This window comes from Anguilla rostrata, chromosome 9 (assembly GCF_018555375.3).
Source record: "Anguilla rostrata isolate EN2019 chromosome 9, ASM1855537v3, whole genome shotgun sequence".
Taxonomy (NCBI): domain Eukaryota; kingdom Metazoa; phylum Chordata; class Actinopteri; order Anguilliformes; family Anguillidae; genus Anguilla; species Anguilla rostrata.
This window is the reverse complement of record NC_057941.1, coordinates 41,290,376-41,311,759: the sequence shown is the minus strand read 5'-3', so window position 1 is coordinate 41,311,759 and position 21,384 is coordinate 41,290,376. Positions and strand designations below refer to the sequence as shown.

Below are 21,384 nucleotides of genomic sequence, written 5' to 3'. Positions count from 1 at the left end.
ATTGTCATTGTATCCCTTCAAACTGAAAGTGCTAGAGTACAGAACCAAAATAACAAAACATGTGTCAATGTCCAATGAATTATGGTGCTCACTGAATGTGTTACTGCTGCTTACCCTAGAGCAAGATAACTGCATTGTTTCACTGCATATTTTTTGTATAAACAAAATTGTCAATATGTAAGCTATGGAAGTTTAAAATATGGCTACCATATACATAATTTTTTAAATTATTATTATCAAGGACCTATACGAACAAACATATAAATAGCAATCACAAGTAGGTTACAGGAGTGTGAAACTTGGCAAACTTGCCCCTTTTGATAACATACATCTTTAATATCATGTATTAACTTGACCTAGCTTATTGAAATTTAAAATAAGTTAACAAAAAATGATCTCCCTTTTAAGCACCAATTACATAAAAATAAACTTGGTAAACACCATTTATGGTTTTTCGAATTCAAATTAAAATGTCTCATTAAAACATGTCCACTGCAATAATAATAGTCAATTGCAAATAATATGTTAATTTTTAATAAAATTCTCAGTTTGTCTCAGATTTGATATGCAGCTGGACTGGTCCAAATCATCATGCCAATAATAATAATAATCATCATTATTATAATTCTAACAAGAACTATAATTATTATAATTATTATTACTATAATGATTAGTATTTTTCGGAGGCCAAGCACCAAAGGTGTGGAGGCATCGTATTGTTATTGTTAGTTTTATTATTTTTCTGCCATGGAAGTCTTTTTGTAGTCATTTTTGTACATGTTGAGTTCTTTGAAAATGGGAAATAGGAAGAAATGGGAAATAGGAAGAAACTACTTCGACTTTTTTTCAGTCCCTTGCTTTCTTGTGGTTTTTATTGATAACTGTTGATTACTGTACTGTACGAAAATCATCCAGGGTGAGAAAAACTGGTTAGACTGTGATAAACATTTCAGTCTCCCTTCCCCACTGCTTGCTGGTTTCTGAAAAAGTGGACATGACCCAAATTCTGAGAAAATGGACGTGGAGCAAATTCAAGGAAATACAACCTACTGTAGCTCAGTTGGTCTGGGTTTGTTTTTGAATAACTTTGTCTTGAAAGCCTCAGAAAGCTCAGATTGAAATGTGTTTCAAGACTTCATTGGAAGCACCACGTACATTTGGAGTTGTCAGTTTAACTGTACACAGGACAAGTAGATAGAAATTAGTTTGATGAAAACAATGACCCAATTTTATATTGTGTTAGCATTTGTAGTAAGTTAGTATTTGACTAATATGTAACATATTTAATGTGTTGTATACGGGATATACATTATAATAATGCTTACACAAACATGTTATAAATGGTTTTAAAATAAACCATGGAAGGCTTTAAAATTTTGCATGATAAAATGCTTTTATGCATAGATGTTAACAAAATAGTAAAATAAACAAATGAGCTTAAGTGAACAATGGCAGAGCAAATCTTGAGTGAAGTCTCAAATTGCTTTTCTTTTAAAAAACAATAAACAAGATAAATGAATGTATTTTATTTACACAGAGAAAATTCTGTGCATACATCCTTTCAAATTGAGGAAAATAACCAAAAGCACCCTGGGACTGGCATGCAGTCAACCTTCACATTAATCTCTCAAAACAGAACTTTCTTTCACATGACCATGTTTTATCAACCACTTGCACAACATCCGCTACAGCTGCACAACTTTTTGTAGAAAGAATAATGTTCAAATATGCCACTTCCTACTATATTACACGTCTGTGTTTTATAAGGATAAGGATTGCCATCGAAGAATTAGGCGTCTATCAAATAAACAAAGCTAGAGTATACATTCTTAGCCATACCACTAATGTCAAAATAAAGAGTAGTATTGTAAAATATTGTAAAATTCTTCTTTAATGTTTCATTCAAATGCAGACCACTTGGAAATCAAGAGATAGATTCTTCTTTACCATTAAAAATGCATGGATATTGTCACAAAATTAGTCCTTCAATGTCTTTCTCCCCACCTACTCACCCATATCGTCTACAATTCAGAACTCTGCCCCCGCACCTCTGTTTGCCTAATTGAAGGTGGTAAAAGCAGGTGTAATCCAAATTCATAAGAACACAGTAAAATGTTCCATGTTGATTCAGCTCCAACAGTTAGGCTAAATCTAAAATCAGAATAAACCATACCCTATCAGAGTTTGAAGACCTGAACATTTTACTGTGTGACCCAGCATCAGGTAATCAACTATAAAATAATATTCTGCAACAAAACATTCCAAGTTGTTTAGCATTTAAAAATGATCCCACATACCTTCAGATGAGCACCACCATTGGATTACTGTTTACTGTTTCAGTTTTCATCTCTCACAATAGCTCTAAAAGAACGCAACGCTTCAGCCGACTCATTTCCTCCCAGCCCTATTTAAATAACTCCAGCTACCAATCCTCGCTGACTCGGGCACACTCTGGTTCTACTATATCTCTGTGTGGTTAACTCTCTTTATTTGGGTATAAAGTGGGTTTGAGTGTGCCAGCAGAGTGTGGATGCATGATTGTGGTCTGTGTGTTCACATGTAGCAGAGAACTGGTGTAAGTTTCACAATCAAAAGGCACGCCTTTTTATTCATCATATATTTTTTATTCATGAACGCACAAAACGGTCAAGCTTGAATTCCGAAATGTATGCTGCACTCATGCATAAAAGCATCTACTCAAAATGAAAATGAAATGAGGAAAAGCCTGTCCTTTGGAGTGTGAAATGCAAGCCTGCTCAGTGTCTAAGGGTTTTTACACAACCCAACTCATTCTGAGTGCAACTATTTTCTTATTGTTGTACATGAAACATATGTTTCATCAAACCTTTGTTAATTGTTGACACTTCAGCCTCAAATATACAGTTTCTGAAAAATATTTAGTCTAATACAAAAATGATTCCATCTTTGTATCATTTTAGGTAAAGTATTTACAATACTCAGGATACTTCTCGGTTCCTTGGAACAGGCTTGATAAGTCCAGCAAATCATTCAAACCGACTGAATCTGTATTCAGGTTAAGAACAAACAAGGAAAATCTGACTTGGTTGGACTAACACCACTTTCATGCATAACTAGGCTATATGACGTTTTTTCGTTTAATTTTCGTTCCAAAATCTATATGTATCCTGCAAACAAAACACAACAGCAACACCACCACCAACATACTACAAATACCAGCAGAAAGTAGCGCTAATAATAATATATTAAATTTGATGTCCCTGTGATTGTTGTCATTCATAATCTATTGTTGTTGGAGTATTTTGGCAGCTTAAGTTCGATCGCCGTTCAACTCGAAGTGCACATGCGTACTGAGGACTGGGTCTCCAATGACGTTGGTGTATGTTTCTCCCTGCTGCAGCTCCTTTTCCTTGGACACTCCTAGCGTTCTTCCACTGAGCCGGTTATTGCAACCCACCCCCGGGAAACCATGGCCGAGCAGGCCTCGGGATCCGCCCTGCCGCCTCAGCATGACGGTAATGACTCTTCTGTTTTCAGAGGTTTGCTTTTCTACGCCTTGAGCATGTAATTGAAGGCCAGCGGCCTGTGAAGCCACGGGCTCACCCTGCTACTTTCGCCCGGCCTACAGCTCTCCCACCGTCGCGCCGTCGGGGTTAGCTAGCTAACGTTAGCGGCGTCATTTTCGCTAATCCCAAAAGATGAATTTGGACGTCTTGTTTGTAAAAAGGAAGCTTAACAGTAAGATTAGTTACATATGCCGCTATATGCTGTCACGGAGAGCTATCAGATTTGTAAAACATCAACAAACAGAATTGCACTAAGCCATGACGGCTAGCTTTCTGGCCATAGCCGGCGTTGAGCTGTCATTGTTGGGTAGCCGTACTTTGACAGCGGGCTAATCCAGAGTGGTAGACACAATGCGAGCAGCTCCAAACTAGCTAGATGTGTAGATTGAAGATTTGTGTTTTCAGCGAGTTTGCTACTGGCGCTGGTTTCTGCTTGCAAGTTCACCAAACAAATTAGCTAAGCAACGTTAGCTATACTAACGATAGGCATAAGACTATTTATAATTAGTGCTATATATTTTACATGGTGGCAAGATAATTAGCTACTTCAATGCATACCAAATTATCCTAATGATTTAGGCAATAGGCTAGCTGGTTAGTCAACTATAAACTTTAAAAGTAGGTGCTAATACAACTTGTAATACAATACGGCGAGTAAAAGGGGTTAACAGTTCGAATTGTATAGCTAAGTAGCCATAGGCTTTGTCGTTATAACGCCTGTCAGATCTAATACGAGCAAGACCCATGCATTGTTTTTTGAAAACTATCGTTAGCTAACTGCTGAAACACAATGTTTAGCCTATTCGGTTTCTCTGTGCATTTGGTCCTCTCACTATCAACGCATCAAACTGTTGTCACATGAATTAACTTAAATAGGTCATTTTAAACACTATTTAATTAGCGATTAAGTAAGCTCGATACGTAGTTAGGTAGCTATTATTATAGCTAGCAAAATGCAGGATTGTCACTAACGCCAGGCCAGGCCGACCAAGATTATCAGGCCATTCTTATTTCGAGTATGTATTCTTGCACGTCATCATTAGGTAGCGAATTACAATCATTTATTAACATATTTTATTACTTTAGCTGCTAAAATAACAAATAATGATGCTGTACTGTTTAACAGTTTGGTTCTCATATCTATATTTTGTTAGTCTATGTTTTGTACAACAGAGACATATTCTTATATTATCTGCATACATTTAATCAAAGTTCCAAATGAAAGAGCCCTTACTGTTGAGTAAGTGGCATGTAATTTGAATCATTCACAGACACTAAACTTTATCTTTCTAACAACGGACAATGGGCAAACCTGGTCATAGGGACTCGCTGTTTTACAGTCTAATAGTTTGAACTGTGTTCTAAGAATACATTAGTTTAGGAAAATTTGTAAATAATTAATTTGTACTTAAGCCATTTAATTAAATTAGACTGATGTACAGCTTTAAATAATAATTAAGCTAGTTGTCATGCTCTTTTCATCATAAGAAATTTAACAACTTGGATATATAAGGTTGGTTGAGACTGCTGGGCCAGGTTTCTTCGAGAACACATTAATGTATATATAGTGTACTATAACTTCTTCATTTTGTATTAGAGCATACACTCCTCCAACAACAATTGTATATATTAATGGAAGATTAAACATATGTCAGACAATGATTTAAGTTTGTCTTTTGGATACCAATGAGGATCTTCTCCATCACTGCAGTGGCTTAATCCAGGGTAACCTATGGAGAGCACACGTATTACCACCAAAATTTTACAGTTTGGTCCTTAGTGATGCAGTTCCAATGAAGCAGAGTATGTATTCTGGATCTTAGCAAAGCTTTGAACTCGTATACATTTCTGTTGAGCCAAGTTACTTTGCCATTGCATCAGACTGCTCCATGTCTGATATTATTAATAGACAAGACGTACCCTGTTATTAATATAGGTATTGTCTGTCGCCATTTTTAAGAGCACTGCAATGTGAAACATGTATTTTCATGTTAAGAAATGAGTTCTGCTACAGTATGCTTCTTGGGCAGCTAATTTGCGGAAATAGTTTAGAATGTGGAAATATAGGACCTTATCTAATCCTTTTAATACAGATAAGTGGCTAACAAACGCAGTTCAATTGTGCTGATAGAATAGATATTGTGTGTTAATAGACAAGATAAAGATAATCTATTTAAACTAAGCGAAATAGTTTAATTCGTAAATGTTAAATACCTTAGCAGTACTGTTATTATAAACGTGCTGTACTCCTCCGTGTACCCTGCATGATCTGCCACAGTTGAAAATTAAATGTGATTGGAATTCCTTGGAAACTTTGGAGGAAAAATTCATTTTAACAAGCCTGTGCCATGCAGTTTGCATTACTGTTTGTGCTATTTCTATAAGCTTTAATGTTTAGATTTGATGTGTCGGCATCATGTCTGAGTTATTCATACTTTTCAGCTACCTGAAGACTGATTGGTAGTAAATGTTGCATGTCCATACAATTTCACCATGGGATTCAATTCAATTGAATAAACTTTATTTATCCCCGAGGGGCAACTAATTGCTGGGCAAATTATTATGGGATTATTGCCCTAACCAACATTTTGGTTTCTGAACATAGAGTTATGATGTCTTTTGGAATATGGATTTTTTGTCCCAGAACTGACGACATCGAAAACAGCTTGCTTTGTTTGGCTCAGACAATAAATGGTTAACTTTGAGAGAGCAATGAGTGGCACTCGGTAGAATTTATACCACCACCACGCTCAGCTGTTGTCATGTACCTAAAATAGGATAATTTCTTCACTGTACACAGACAGACAGACTGCTGGGCAATCACATAATCTCCTTTCAAACTTTCGGTGGTAGTGTTTTAGATTACAGTGTTTTGGAAGCCGTGTAAGACTACATTGGCTTGGGTATTCATGCGAGTTTGATCGATAATGGCCATAAGGTAAGAGCAGATGAGTTGGGCATTATTTTGTAATGGCTGAAGAAAGCGTTGGATGATTGGCCACACTCTGCAGATTTGAGGTTTTATTGCAAGTGAATGAGGGGAGGAAACTGCGGAGGCCTGCATGGTCTCTCATGGCAGTGTTCACTTAAATATCCAGCTTGTGTGATCCTGTTCACTCATGCATCAATGGAATCGACAAATGGAGATACAAAGCGACGTGTTTGTGGCAACTCAAGTGCATTTCTTAGTATGTTAATGAAGGATGAATTTTATTGGATCAAATGGATGCTGATTAGTAGAGATGTGACGACCTGGCTTTACCTTGGCATTGCAAGTTGGGCTTGCTCAGAATAAGCTGAATGATTGAAGGTGTGTCCAAATGTGTTGTGCACTCACTGTCGGCGGATCAATAGCCATTAGTTCGGTTTGCTCTGTTGTCTTTTGAGTGCTACAGGGAGGGAGCAATTTCGTGCTGTACAGGAGCATAAGAAATTATGTTTTCTACAAACCAGTTTCACATCTGCAACTTTTTTTATTAGGCTTGTTCCTTTACTTTTTCTGTCTGTTGTTTATTTTAGTTTTCGGTATGTTCACAAAAGTATAGGGCCGTGGAAATGCTCTGAAAACCTTCTGCAATTAGAAGTGCAGTGTGATTGAGTGTGTCCATGCTTCTGTGTAGTGTTACCGGGGTATGTATTGGCAGTAGAACTCTAGCAAAGGCTTTGTTAAATCTTTTGTGCCATTGTTTACCATATCTGAAATGTCCCTTTTACGGGGATGATAGACTTAATTTTCTTGTATTGTGGCAGAAGTGAGTCTTTTTTAGTTTCCCTTTCAGTGTATCAATGATCAGTCTTGACCATTTTGGAAAAACCCATACCATTTGCATTTAAATTTATGCTGCAACTCCAGGGTTCTGCCTTGTCATACAAAACCATAATGTCTAATCCTTCAGGATCCTGTGTTTACGAAAGGTGCGGGTGGAAACTAACCATCATTGACCATCTCTGGTGTGCCATATGCCCAGCAGTACTTGAAAAAAGAATATGCCTAAAGGGATTCATTGTAAAGGCTGTAATCCTTGCCATTTTGCCATGATTTGAAGATGAGGCATGAGGGCGCAGTCATGATGAGCAGATTAGATGCATGACATGCTACCGAGTTTGTGTCTGTTTGACTTGGAGTGGTGACAGTGGAAATACTTATGTACACACACTTTCTTCTTTTATGCGACAGACAATGTCAGTGGTTAGGCTTCTGCTTTCTATTTTCTGGACGGGGACATGCAACAATTTCATCAGTTTCTTAATTTTTCTGACCCTGGTTTTATAAAATAAATAAATAAGAAAAAGTGCTTAAAATGTTCGACCAGCATAGCCTGGAGATAAGACTGTTATGTGTTGTAACTTAATGAATTTCTCATTTTAATTTTAATTTTTGAGTTGTACATTTTGATAAAGGTTGATCCAACAGTTGGCTCTGCCTATCAACAAATTTGGTGATTTAATTGATAATTGGTATCATTGATAATAATTACAAAATGAAATCAAATAAATATATTTTACATGTTGGGTAAGTGAGGCGTTATAACTGGTGATGCATTTGTGTTTGGTATTCACAGTGCTGGATGTCAAACGAGAGTGTTAATTTCATGTGCCGCTGATGCTGTGAATTGATGCTAAAAATGTTGCCTAAGCATCATAGTCATATGAACCACTTGTTCAGTATGTTGGCTATTTAAAATTTTTCATTTTTACCAGCCAATCTCACAAGCTAAGCTGAAGCTCTCTAGACCAGTGGTTTTCAACCCTCGTTCCCGGAGTACCCCTGTGTATGTTAGGTTTTGTTCAAACCTTTATTGCAATTTTTGAAGCGTCAAGAGTTATTAACCGTTTTTCATTAAAGACTTACGATCTAATGAGGGATTATTACTCACTCAATGCCACACAACGATATTCATGGTAAAAACAATTAATATTCCATATTAATTTAAGGACAATCAATCAGTCAGGGCAATTTTAGACACCCAATTCTTTCACTTTCTGTTACAATACATGGTAAACAGTTGATTTTGGATTTTGTATTGATTTGAATTGATCGACCTACAGTTGAAGTATTATATGCGTACGCCGGGCCATTGTTACTAAACCTTATGTGGTAAATTAAGAGTTCAAGGAGAAAGCAAATGGCAGTGAGCCAAACCAACACTGTGTTTAATAGGGATGAGCAAGTACACCATTATCCGTATCCGTATCTGTATCTGTTCAACCAACTAAATTATCTGTATCCGTATCCGTACTCGGAATGGGCGGGGCTTAAACCGGCAGTGGGCGGGACCTACCCGGAAGTTGGTATTTTAACCTCTTACCAGCGCAAAGCCCCCAGCGGTTGGCACGCCGGCGCGCCGAGATTGAGCTTGTAAGTCAAATTGCCTCCAGGGGGCGTCTGGTTCGTGATGTCACAGCCCAATGTTAAAATCCTATTGACTAAAATCATTGATTGTAAAATATCTATAGCGATTAAAAATTGGTTATATTTATTTCAATCTCTGGAGGGAAAAAAACGGATTTATGTCGATTTACGATGTGCTGGTGGTCCTGAACTACACTAAATCAATCAGTCGCACGGATACACGCCTCAACCACGTGTGCTTGTAAGTCTACCCGCCAAGTGCAGTGCCTTGGCTGCCCCTAACTGCTGGTCTGGGATCAGATTTTCCTTCCCAGGTCCTAACTTTAACCATTAGTAGGAGAAGAAAATAACTGACTCTGGACCAGCAGATAGGGCCAACTGCACCCAACACCGGTGGCTAGCTAGCTATACCCACGACAAATGTGGTGTCTCTGGTTAGCTTAATGCATTTTTTCAATGGTCAGGACAATAATGTTAAGAAGGGAGAAAATCATTCCAAATCCAACCATGTAGAGCAGGTCATATACAGCCAGAGTAGATTAGCGGGTCTGTTAGCGCCAGCATGAAAGATATCGTTTATAAAGTTTCGGTTAGCTAACGTTAACGTTAGGAATGGCTGGATCAGCAGGTAGCTAGCTAGCTGTCAAAGTCAGGTTTATTTGTCATTACAAACCATATGCTGTACAGTACACGATGTAACGAAACTTCGTTTCGCAAGGCTTCGGTGTAACATAGACTTTCAGTCTGCTCACAGCACTTACAAAGGTATACACTCATTGTGAAAATCAGAATCACAGTGCACTTAGACAAGACAGGTGCAGTAGACAAGAGAGACAATTTCTAATAAATAGTTTTATTAAAACATAGTAAGTAGTAAATATATTGTCGGTAATTTATCAAAAACCATGCTGGCTAGCTATATTGTTGTTGTGTTGTGATAAAAATATATATGACGTTATATTCCATTTGAAATTACGTCTTAAGTTAGTTAGGTTAAGTTGTAGGCTACTCTTTTATACGGTCTATGGTTGTACTTTATAGATCCCTGAAAGGAAATCCTGTTGTCATCACGACCGTACAATTATGATGTGAAATAAACAATATAACTTAATAGTAACAAATCTGTTATTTACAGTAATTTTAAATTGAAATACGATATCAAAGTGACACTAGAAGTAGAAGGGCGCAAGCATGTTCCAGCTGAGCCGTGGCGATATAAGCCTGCGTCGTGAGCACAGTACCGGTATGTGTAGTTCCTAAGCGTACTAAACGTACACAACGTTGTACCTTGTACTTCTCATGGGTCAGTTGTGCTGCTGATATTATATTTCATGAGTCATATATGTCATGAGTACCGCAGACCAATAGCTAATTGGTTCCCGACTTGTAACTAAAAATATCGCTTATTGAAAATTGCCCCATTCATTTTCCCATTGACAAATTTGCGGGAAAACGAGGGGAGTGGCTTGGTGACGTTTACACTTACAAGCTCTATTATGATTTTGCATTAGCCACTAAGGAGCTCCAGGTAATAATTTAGCTAAACCTCTAGTTGCAAAAGCTTACATTCCTAGATAATTTTTCAATTGAATACTTTTTTTTTTTCATTAGGCCTATATGATGTGTGCCTATATAAGCTGATTCAATTATTTAATTATTAAATAAAAATGGAAATCATGAACAGAAACTTGGTTTTATTCATAATTGACAGTGTTTTACATCGCAACAAGTTTTTTTTTTTTTTTTTAACATTACAACGTAAGTTTCTGTAAATACTTGAAAATTAAAACATGTTACAATATACAAAATAAATTATTTCCATTTTTATTAAATAATTGAATGCAATTCACTTATGGTTATCAGTTTGTATAAGCACACATATCATATAATGAAATATTAATCATGAAAAAATTGTTTTAAGCAGGTGTACTCAAACTTTTGACTTGCAAGTATATCATAATATAGCCCAGTGCAGTGCAAGTGATATTTCAGAATCTGATTTTGCCTGATCACTTCAACAGTCAAAACTAGAATTATGAAGAAAGGCTTGTGTGTGCGTGCAAAGCGAAGTGGTGCGAAAGCATGCAAACTAAGCGTTACACTGACTATTGTGGTACTCAAAATATTTTCCTAAGGTTGGCAGGTCTGCACAGGGCTGCTCCTGGACCAGAGGTAAAAGCCACTGGTCTAGACTCATGCTGTTTGCCTAATAATAAAGGAAGCATGTTGAAATGTTTTGTCATACAAATAAAGCGTGTTACATTTTTTCTTCGTAAGTTGACGTTGGGTGCCCAGTCAACCAGTGGGAGTTGCTGGTGTGTGATGAGACCCTCTTATCCAGGGGGAGTGAAACGCTGGGTGATGCTAGGGCAGGGGTGGGCAAGGAGGGTCATATTGTTTCTGGTTTTCATACCAGCTTGTGGCCTGAATGACTTAATTAGCCATAACATCTAGACCATTTGGCATTTTAGCTACATTTCTTGATAAGCACATGAATGACAGCCGAAGACTAGTCTTGTGTCCCAATACAAAACATTTTACTGTGATCTAATCAATGAGTGAACCAGCGTTGGTGTGTATCGCCAATTAGCTCATTTAGCTAGGGTGATTGGTGGAAACAAAAACATGCATACACACTGGCCCTCCAGGACCAGAATTGCCTGCCCCTGCGCCTAAGAAAAACCGTGCTTTGGCCTGCCGGGCTGCTGACCACTATGAGCACTGGCACTGTCAGGACCAGGCCGCGTAGCATGTCCACACACTAGAACAGTGCCTTAGCTGGATGAGTGATGCATTTGCATTTTCATACTACCGTTTTAAAAGTCATTGTCTGGATTCTGGGGCATTAAAACCACACACAAAAAACCTTTCAGGTTAAGAACCAGAAATGATTTAGGCTGATGTTTTCTCTGGACAGACAATAAAAAGCACTGCAAAAATGAATGTATTTGTGAAAATAAACTCCGAAAGAAGATACATATTAAATATTGAAAGTGGAAGATTAATTTTCCCTTCAAGGTTTATGACTTAATTTATAAACTTAAAAACCTGTTGAAGAAATATAAAATATGTGAAAAGTCCAGACTGGGCTTAATGGGTATCTAGGGGGGGTTTAACTAAATCTTCGATACTTTGGTTTTGACTTCACGGTTCGGTACATTTTGAGTTCGGCATATGATCTAAAATTGATCTTTTCATTTACTAGGAAAACTGCGGCTAACTGGTCATAAATTCTCGCTGAACACAATTAGGCACATTAACTAGCATCTAGTCATCAAGGGAACTTGGAGTTTTTATTCACATAGAAAAGTTCCACGCGGACATTAAGGCAAGACTAATTGTTCGGTTTGCAGCATGTGCCGAACCAAAAGCCCCATACTGAAGGAAAGGGGAATTTTTTCCAGCTTTGACAAAGTAAGCGGTGAAGCCCGTTGCTGCTTCTGCGGTTCATCAGAAGCCGCGTCTCTCTCCTGAGCGTCGGTAGCACGGCAACAGCATTCAGGTGGCACGGGCTACTGTTGTTACGCAGTGGCCCAGGCGAGGGAACAGAGGGGCACACTGCTCTCTTGCATTCTTTGGGGAGAATGTTGGTGAATGGTGCTGATGTGTAAAAGTTATGTAAGTTGTTCTGGAAAAGAGCGTCTGCTAAATGCCTGTACTGTAATGCAGTGATATGGGTTTCTAGAGCTCTGAGAGCAACGATTGGTCTAAGTGACCAATGGGGAGATCTTCAAAATTGACACCAATGAACTGATAAGCTTTTCAGGCTCGGTAATGCCTTCTTTCAGCAACAGCAGATCAAAAGGAATTTAATACACCGTCCTGTGTCTGCTGTCTCTGTCCTATAGGTCTGTATCTTCTAGGCTGAATGCCAGCGCTGGATTAGGCTCGCTGGTTGTAGAGCCCTGAAGAGGAGCTCATCTACTGTTTTCCTTAATTATGAGGAACTTGAGAAGCGGGGGTTTCCGTTCAGGGGAAACCTGCACTTTTCTGCTCATGATGGCGTGTCTTCTGCTTCTTAGAAGGTGTTCAATCATGCCATCATAGTCAATTGTCCCCCCTCCTTGAGTTTCATGCTTATGCAAGCATTACTTTTTTCTCACACAGTAATTTCTTTTAATTAAAATGACTGTCGAGCTCATGATTATATATAAGGACGAAATGTAAAACCATTATGGCGAATGTTTCCCCAGGCACAGTAATGAATGAAATGGCCTAGCATGCTAGTTTCTGGTCTTAAATAAGGAAAGCATACACAGAGGAGTTGTAAGTATTGGGTTCATTACACTGCTTAAGTGTGGCTCTCAGGCTGATTATGGCTTTTGAGGATGTTGTCCATGTCCTGCCTGCCCAGGGTCCCACCAGTGTACCCATCCCATCTCATCCTGCACACGCTCACATAGCCTATTATTTACAGACTTTTTAAAATATAGCCTAAATATCCTCCTGTAATCCAGCAAAAAGTGTTTTTTCACATACAATTGTCTTGGATGACAAAAACCGCAGTGAACGTATTTTCAAAAATAATTTTTATTGAATGTCCCTTGTAGTGTAGGTTGCAGCATTGTAAAAAAATATGTTTCTTCTAGGAATAAGACCAGAGACCGATGTCCCCTACAGGGGACAAAATTAATTGTTGAGTCTTAGGAGGATCTTTAATGTCCAATGGAAATGTTGCAATGATGCACACATTGACACCTCACTATTACAGTGGACAAAAGGTTCTATGGACAAATTTAGAAAAAATGTATCATGATTTTGCTAAAATCTTGATCCCCTCAAATCCATTTTGAGATAAAATGTGGTACTGTAGTTATGCACATGCTCATTAAGAAGCTTTCCGCCCACACAACATATTGGATATGCATGTAAACAAAGGAGATTGATGTTAACAAAAGAAGCGAGAAATAGCCTGGACAAAAATGTTTCTTGCCTAAAGAGAATTATGAAGCAAGATGAAGTACGTGCTGCTTCAATGTATCACATTGATTCTGTGAAAAATATGGTTTTGACTTTGGTTTGTTTTATGAGTCGCATATTTTCTTCTGTGGCACACCATCAAATGAGAAAAAAATGTAAATGAAGTGACTACGTGCAGTCCATCAGGCAGACGGTTGAAAGACCGAGGACGTACACTCTGTTAACTCCACGAATAAATATACATTCATGATTTTAAGACGGTGTTTTGACAGCGTCTCACCATTAATGGCTTTTGGACTCCCCTCACTAAAAATGAGTCTAATCCCTGGTATATTAGATCTGCACATTCACAGACAATTTTTATTTTGGTCTTCTTTATTATCACCTTTGATTCTTTGATATAGCCTACGTCCGTGACGGAAGGCTAGATGTGAAATTCCAGTTACAAACGACTATAAATGAATGTATGGTAGCGTGGCCAGCAATGGGGCAAAGCATAGAGGTATTTGCTACTTGTGACTGGCATTAAAGCGTGCCTAACAGTTCCGTTCAACCGCGCTGGCTTTCAAATCCTCTGCATTTTCAAGAAGTGAAGCAGACCAATTAGCATTCTGCTAATCTGCAGATTATAGAGCCCTTGATTTATGCGATCTGGAGATGAAGTCTCCTGGGGTAAGTTGGAATGATTGATAATGTTTTCAGGAGTAGTCAGCCACAGGAAGAAAAACAGTGTGGATAAGATCTCATGATAAATCTGTGCCGTCAGCGATTTATTAATCAAACCCAAAAGGCGCAGTTGTCTTTCTGCTCTGAAGTAAACAAGACTTCAATCCCTGCCATCTACCCTTCTGTTTATCTGGGCAAAGTCGGGTCATTCATTATTCAGACCGTCTTGCCTCGGCAGATTTTCCTACAGTCGCCTGGGGGAAGGGACAAAAGGCAGTCTTTGAGGCCGGTAATGATGACTGGCTGTTGGTGGTGGGAGGGGTGGCTTGGAGCGGAGGGGCACTTTTTGATGTTGTTCTCTCCCTCCCCAGCAGGGGGACTGCAGCAGTCCGCACCGACGTCCGAACAGGATTTCACCAAGTTCAAGCAGCAGCTGGAGATGGAGTTTAACCAAAAGCGGGCCAAATTCAAGGAGCTCTATCTGTCAAAAGAAGGTGAGGATCAGGGAAAGTTTGTAGGGACTGAAAGGGGCTCCTTTTTTTTGGATTTAGTGTGTCTTTCCTCTGATTTTAGCTTGCCCACTTGTGGTTGTTTATGGTTGTTGCTTTTGATTGAATTCCTGTTTTTTCACAAGAACTGGGCTGCACGGTGGCTCTGTGGTTAGCACTGTTGCCTCGCAAGAAGGAAGTTCAGGGTTTGAGTCCTGGCCAGCCGGGTCCTTTCTCCGTGAAGTTTGCATGGTCTTCCTGGGTTTACTTGGGTAAACTCTTCCCACACCAAAAGACATGCAGGTTAGAGGTATATTCCTGCCATTGCCCTTGACCAAATCACTGGCCTTAGGACTGGAGTTGGGGACTGCAGTGTGGCTGTACACTCCTTCTAAGTAGCTAGGATGGGTTATAAATGCAGACGGCAAATTACACTGCTAAATAATCTCTCATCTTAAAGACGAGACGTCTTCGCTCCGTTCCACTCATGGTGTCCATGTGCCCTCCTTCCCTCATGCTCATTCTGGCTCCTTCTCCTTTGACTCTTCTGTGCCCAGAGGAGCTGAAGAGGCAGGGTGCCACCCTGGAGTCCGTGCAGGCGGAGCTGAGCCGGGTGCAGGCCCAGCTCACAGTTGCCGAAGGGGAAATGGAGAACATCAAGGCGGTGGCCACGGTTTCCGAGAGCACCAAACAGGAGGCCATTGACCAGGTGAAGAGGCAGTGGCAGGAGGAGGTGGCCTCGCTACAGGCCATCATGAAAGGTAAAGCTCAACCCCCCCCCCCCCACTTGTTACAGCCTGGCTCTCGTCCATGTCACCACAGTAGGCAAGGCCATTGGGTAGGCTGTAAAATAAGACAATTGCCATGTTTGCAACATAAAACACGGAAATAATAAGTCTGCCTGTACTGATTTGAGAATAAGCCAACCTCAGCTCCAGCAGTGTCTCTCCCCCAATCTTTGGATTCCGTGCCTTAGTCTGCTTTCATTTTAATTCACGAAACAGAATCGTTCATCCATGAAAGAATCTCCAGCTCCGTATTTTTTTATAGAGACTTTTGTCTCCTTACTCCTGAAGCCAAAACTGAGACATTCCAATTTCACGCATCTTCTGAAACCTCATTCAGGGGGCGTGACCAAGGACGTTAGAGCATTCTCTGAAAATTCTGTATGGTAATACTGCTTTGGAAACTCTTACCAGCAGACACCTCCTGGAGTTAAGAAGTGGAGAGGCTGGGAGGAGCATGGGCGTGTCTGGTGGCTGTGTGGAACGCGTGACTGTACCCCCCCCCCTCCCCCCCCGCCGCCTCTCGGCCCCCCCTCTCCCCTCAGACACCGTGCGGGAGTACGAGGTGCAGTTCCACCAGCGGCTGGAGCAGGAGCGGGCGCAGTGGGCGCAGTACCGCGAGGCCGTGGAGCGGGAGATGGCGGAGCTGAGGCGTCGCCTCTCCGAGGGCCAGGAGGAGGAGAACCTGGAGAATGATATGAAGAAGGTGCGGGGAAAAAGAAAACCCCCCGCCGGGAGTTTCCGGGCGGGGTTCGCTCGGCGCGTCGGCCGGCAGTTTCCTTTCCCGGATTACGAGCGCTTCTCATCAGGCTTAGGGAAGTGAGAGGGAATCAGGCTCTGCCTCTGGCCCCCACAGCGCTTTGTCACCAGACACACTTCCCCTTGTTTTGGGGAAAAAGTTTTTTTTAATTTTTTTTTTTATATAACCATTGCTCAGGAAGCAATGAGTATCAGCGTATAATTTATAAATATGCGGATGGTGGGCCTCATAAAAATATACAGTGTACAAGACAACATGTCGCCAGTTACAGCGCTGCATAGCTCACAATGACATAATTGTCTCATCAGTAATTCAGCAAATTCACCAAGTGAAAGAAAATGTGGATGATTATATTTACATGAAGAATCAGTGTTTGTGTATGTTTATATTTAATTAATGGTGTTTGGAGTTCTGTTGCCCCCCCCATCACTCTCTTGGCTGAGGTCATGCTTAGACTCCACTTTGGGCACTGTTAAGCATATAGAGATGAGGTTGTGATTGCGATCGTTCCCCCTCAGGCTCAGGAGGATGCTGAGAAGCTCCGGTCGGTGGTGATGCCAATGGAGCATGAAATCGCCGCGCTGAAAAGCAAGCTGACCGTGGCCGAAGACCGGGTGAAAGAACTGGAGGCCTCCAAGGTGGGCGTTTTTTGCTAACGAAATGTGGCACTCGCGCGTTTGGTATTCACGAGCTGCGGGTCCACTTGCGTCCATGATACAAGTCCGTAGGCCACAGCTATTCAGAGATGTTTTTTTTCACATTGCTGATTTTAAAGCCTCGTGATTGTGCAGGCTTGTTAATGCTTAATGCGATGTGTTTGTTTTCCAGGTGAAGGAGCTCAATCACGTCCTGGAGGCAGAAAAATCATGCCGCACTGACCTGGAAATGTACGTGGCCGTCCTTAATACCCAGAAGTCCGTTCTTCAGGAGGACGCGGAGAAACTGCGGAAAGAACTACACGAAGGTGACTTGACTTTGATGGGGTCTTTCGTAAAGAACGGCTTCGTTTTTGTTAAGGATAGGTACAAGTAATGGATCGATCAACTCATCCATACGTGCCTTCTCGATCTTTTTATTTTATCGTAAAGTCTATGCATGTACAACGGTATGTGTTGGAACTTGGCATTTATTAATTTATCTTACGGTATGTAGAACAGGAAGAAACGCATTAAAATGGAGGATATTTCTCCATCTAATATGAACAGAATTATGCAAATGTATATTTTGAAGCGCATGTTTTGATTGCAGTCGGCGAGCCGTTGTGTAAGCGGGATAATATCTGAGCAGCTGAGCGTCACTCAGAATGCCGAGCGTGAGGGAAACTGCCCGAGGCGAATTTACTACCTCCGTCAGTCGTAATGAAAACGTGCGTTTCGAAATGTGCCGTTCCGCTGCGGTGGAAAACGTTACTCAGGTGTGGCCGTGGGGCCGTCTTCAGTAGGCTCTGGTGTGAATTTTCGGGGGCTTGCCCTCTCCCTCAGTGTGCCACCTGCTGGAGCTGGAGAGGCAGCAGCACAACCAGCTCAAGCACACCTGGCAGAGGGCCAACGACCAGTTCCTGGAGTCCCAGCGGCTGCTCATGAGGGACATGCAGAGGATCGAGAGCGTGCTGTCCTCCGAGCAGCTCCGTCAGGTGGAGGAGGTGAAGAAGAGGGACCAGGTACGGCTCCGCCTTTCACGCACCCGCCTCGTCTCCGTGGCGATGCCCTCGCATTCCGACGCTGTGCTTCCCAGTGGGTCCGTCCTCCACGCCAGCAGCTCGTCAGCGTTCTTCCAGATTACGCTGGGGATATTGGCTAAAGCTGCTCCATGTAAACAACTAGTGAATCGGGTGTCAGGAAATTAAAAATGGGGAGCTGTGTTCCGAACACCCATAAACCGTGTCTTTGTTTGTTTCCCAGATGTAATGTTTGTTGAAATTTATGGACCTTAATTGACCGCCTCCTGAGGGTAATGGGTAGAAATCACTTTTATTACGTTTCTGTTTATGCAAATTTATTTCTAAAATGTGATTAAGTTGCATGTCATGTACTTTTCAGACTGAGTAAGTGGCATTGTGCCAGGATGCGAGGGAGGTTTAAATTTGACAAATGGGACTTCATCAAACTGCCCCCTCAACAGCTCTGGAGTTCAGTCATTTGCGAGTGATTGATTACGGTCGCCGCGCTCAGAGCTCTGTCAGTAGCGCGTGTTCTCTTTAACCGTAGGAGGATGATGAGAAACAGCGAATCAGCCAGGCCAAAGAGCTGAAAGAGGAAGACAGCACAGAGCAGGCGGAGCCTGCAGAAGACTCGCTCCTGGGCCTGTCTACCGATGAGGTAAAGCTACGGCCTACTCCACCCTACAGCGAGTCATTGGATTAGAACACATCACAATGATTTCCTGTGTGTATTTTTGCATTGCGGTTGTAGAGCTCACAGTAGAGTAGCAGCAGTGTGATGCTGGTGTGAGGGCGCAAATCGGAAGTTCTACAGGAACACAGAGCGCCCACAGAGGCCCTGTAATGGTGTAAAAAAAGTCAGCTGAAGCCCCCTGTTTTTGCCCTTCCCTCAGGCCCACACGAACCACAGCATGCACAGCTCCCTGCACTCCCTGGACGCGGACCCGACGGGCGGCCCGGAGGGCGCGGACCTCTACAAGGACGGGCTGCGCAGGGTGCAGTCCACAGACAGCCTGGGCTCCTCGGGGGGCCTGCAGCAGCCCCGCGGCCTGGGCTACAACCACAAGGCCAAGTCGGCCAGCAACCTGGACGAGTCGGACTTCGGGCCGCTGGTGGGCGCGGACTGCGGGGGCGCGGAGAGCCTGGACTCGGCGTCCGTCAGCTCCATCCCGCTCTCCACGGGCCACTTCCTGCTCACCAAGGACCAGGAGAAGGCCATCAAGGCCATGACCCCCGAGCAGGAGGAGACGGCCTCCCTGCTCTCCAGCATCTCCCAGGCCCCCGACTCGGCCTACCTGCCCCCCTCCGGGTACAGGCTGGTCAGCGAGTGCGAGTGGAACCTGCTGCAGCAGGAGGTCTGCCCCCCCCCTCCCTCCCTCCCCCTGTCCCTTTACATTTACATTACAGTGAGAGTTCTATGTTCTGAATGCCCATCTCTGACCCGATGACTGTTCATACGATTCCCCTGTGAAAGTAGTCATAAAGGATTGAAATATGCATATTTGTCTTAATTCAAATCATTTTCTTGTGCAGTGACAGCGTGCACATGTTTTGAGCCTCTTTTGCAAGATTATTCTCAATTAGTCTGTGTAAAAAATACTATCAAGAAATTTGGGTACTGGAATACTGATCGAAGATTAGTCATTTATACACCAATTGAGGATTGTAATGTCTACAGCGGATTTGATCAGTGTTCAATATCATGTATGCGTAGAATTGTGAATGAAAGTCTCTCGTTGTGGGTGTTATTGCCGTTAGAATTTTTTTCTTCTTGTGGCCTAGGTGAAGAACGCCGGGCGGAAGTTGGGCCGTCGTTGTGACATGTGCTCCAACTATGAGAAACAGCTGCAGGTCATCCAAGGCCAAGAGGCAGAGACGCGCGATCAGGTGACCTCTCAACCGTTTCTCTCAAAGACTGGACCATCCACTAGTGCATTACAGGCCTATACCTGCTTAGCATAAGTAATATAATCAGCACCCAATTGAATTATAGTCAGTTAAAATGAACATAAATGCAGTGTTCCACAAGGAATTTTTGGACAATAGTAAATGGGAAAACTTATTGACAAAATTTTTTGAAAGTGACCTTTTTGCTTAAAGGTAAGTGGGTGGAGGCACTCCAAGGAAAAAGGCTTTTCTCTTCTTTTAACTTTTCTCTTTGTGCCTTGTGCTGGTCTGCTTAAAGGTCAACCCCCTTTTGTTTTAAGGGTACCCCCTTGGCTCTTTGTCTTTTTGTTTCAAAATGAGCGCAGTCAGCCCACCCTGCAGATGTATTTTTCCCTCTATTCAGACCGGGGGAAAAGCAGAGAGGGTTACAAATAGAGATTAGATAACCATACCGAAAGTGCCATTTCACACCCCCTGGCCAAAATGGGGTTTTTTTTCATATAGGCTGTGAGTCACCCGTATGAGCTGCTGGACGGACTCCGCTGCACAGACTCCCCCGCCATCTTGTCTTAAATGCGTGACGCATATCTGAACCCTGCAGCGGTGGATTTAAGCGTGTGGTCTGTGTGCGAAACCCTGGTCTGTGCTCTCAGGTGAAGAAGCTGCAGGTGATGCTCCGACAGGCCAATGATCAGCTGGAGAGAACCATTACTGAGAAACAGGAGCTGGAGGACTCTGTGAAACAGACCAGCGAGGAAACCACTGCCAAGGTCTGTTTTCACTGCACAGCTCTCTCTCCTTGTGTATTTAAACAAGCATCAGGCATTTCATGTATACTGACAAAATGTCTTGGGCTCTCTTCACCGTAGGAAAATACTTTATTCAAACTGATAAAGCTGGCAGAAATATTTAAGTGTTTTTTTGCATTACATAAATTTTTTACTAAGTACATTATTGGGCAGCATTGCGTGCATGTCAATTTGTGCAGCCTTTAGACTTATATGAATGCTGCCGTTTCATTAATGGTGTCATTTCTTTAGTTATTTGTTTAAACTTTAATGACTTATTTCATAAATATTTACTAAAGAACTTCAGGATAATGTGTTTGGATGCAAATCAGGCATCAGAGCTCTGTTAGCCTAGCGTGGTGCAGGAGCTTTCCCCCTTCTTTGTAACAACTGAAGCACTTTTCCAGTTGGCAGTGTGATCTCGGTGTGGGGGTTTCGCGTTATGTGAAGCACGTTGGCGCTGTTAGCGGCCGGAGCGTAATTGAATCGGACGCGCTGCTGACCTGTGAATCCCGCTGCTGTCTGGCCCGCC

The 21,384-nt window shown here is 41.8% G+C and overlaps 1 protein-coding gene and 1 long non-coding RNA gene across 4 annotated transcripts in view; one reads left to right on the top strand and one right to left on the bottom strand.

Moving 5' to 3' along the window:
- Positions 1-716: 716 nt before the first annotated feature.
- LOC135263784 (uncharacterized) lies at positions 717-3,306 on the bottom strand. Its single transcript, XR_010332540.1, has 2 exons — positions 2,298-3,306; positions 717-1,175 (listed from the first exon to the last, which is right to left on the bottom strand). It is a non-coding gene; the product is annotated as an uncharacterized LOC135263784 (long non-coding RNA).
- A 10-nt stretch (positions 3,307-3,316) lies between these two features.
- Positions 3,317-21,384, top strand: part of rabep1 (rabaptin, RAB GTPase binding effector protein 1) — a 29,894-nt gene continuing 11,826 nt past the window's right edge. For 2 of the 3 annotated variants that reach the window (XM_064352160.1, XM_064352163.1), the window contains exons 1-11: positions 3,317-3,494; positions 14,856-14,978; positions 15,530-15,733; positions 16,303-16,463; positions 17,036-17,155; positions 17,346-17,481; positions 17,999-18,177; positions 18,725-18,835; positions 19,071-19,532; positions 19,960-20,064; positions 20,718-20,834. In XM_064352160.1, the coding sequence (XP_064208230.1) occupies positions 3,449-3,494; positions 14,856-14,978; positions 15,530-15,733; positions 16,303-16,463; positions 17,036-17,155; positions 17,346-17,481; positions 17,999-18,177; positions 18,725-18,835; positions 19,071-19,532; positions 19,960-20,064; positions 20,718-20,834 (1,764 nt within the window). In that variant the 5' untranslated portion in view covers positions 3,317-3,448. The remainder of the gene's footprint in view (positions 3,495-14,855; positions 14,979-15,529; positions 15,734-16,302; positions 16,464-17,035; positions 17,156-17,345; positions 17,482-17,998; positions 18,178-18,724; positions 18,836-19,070; positions 19,533-19,959; positions 20,065-20,717; positions 20,835-21,384) is intronic. The other variant, XM_064352162.1, reaches the window with a different exon arrangement.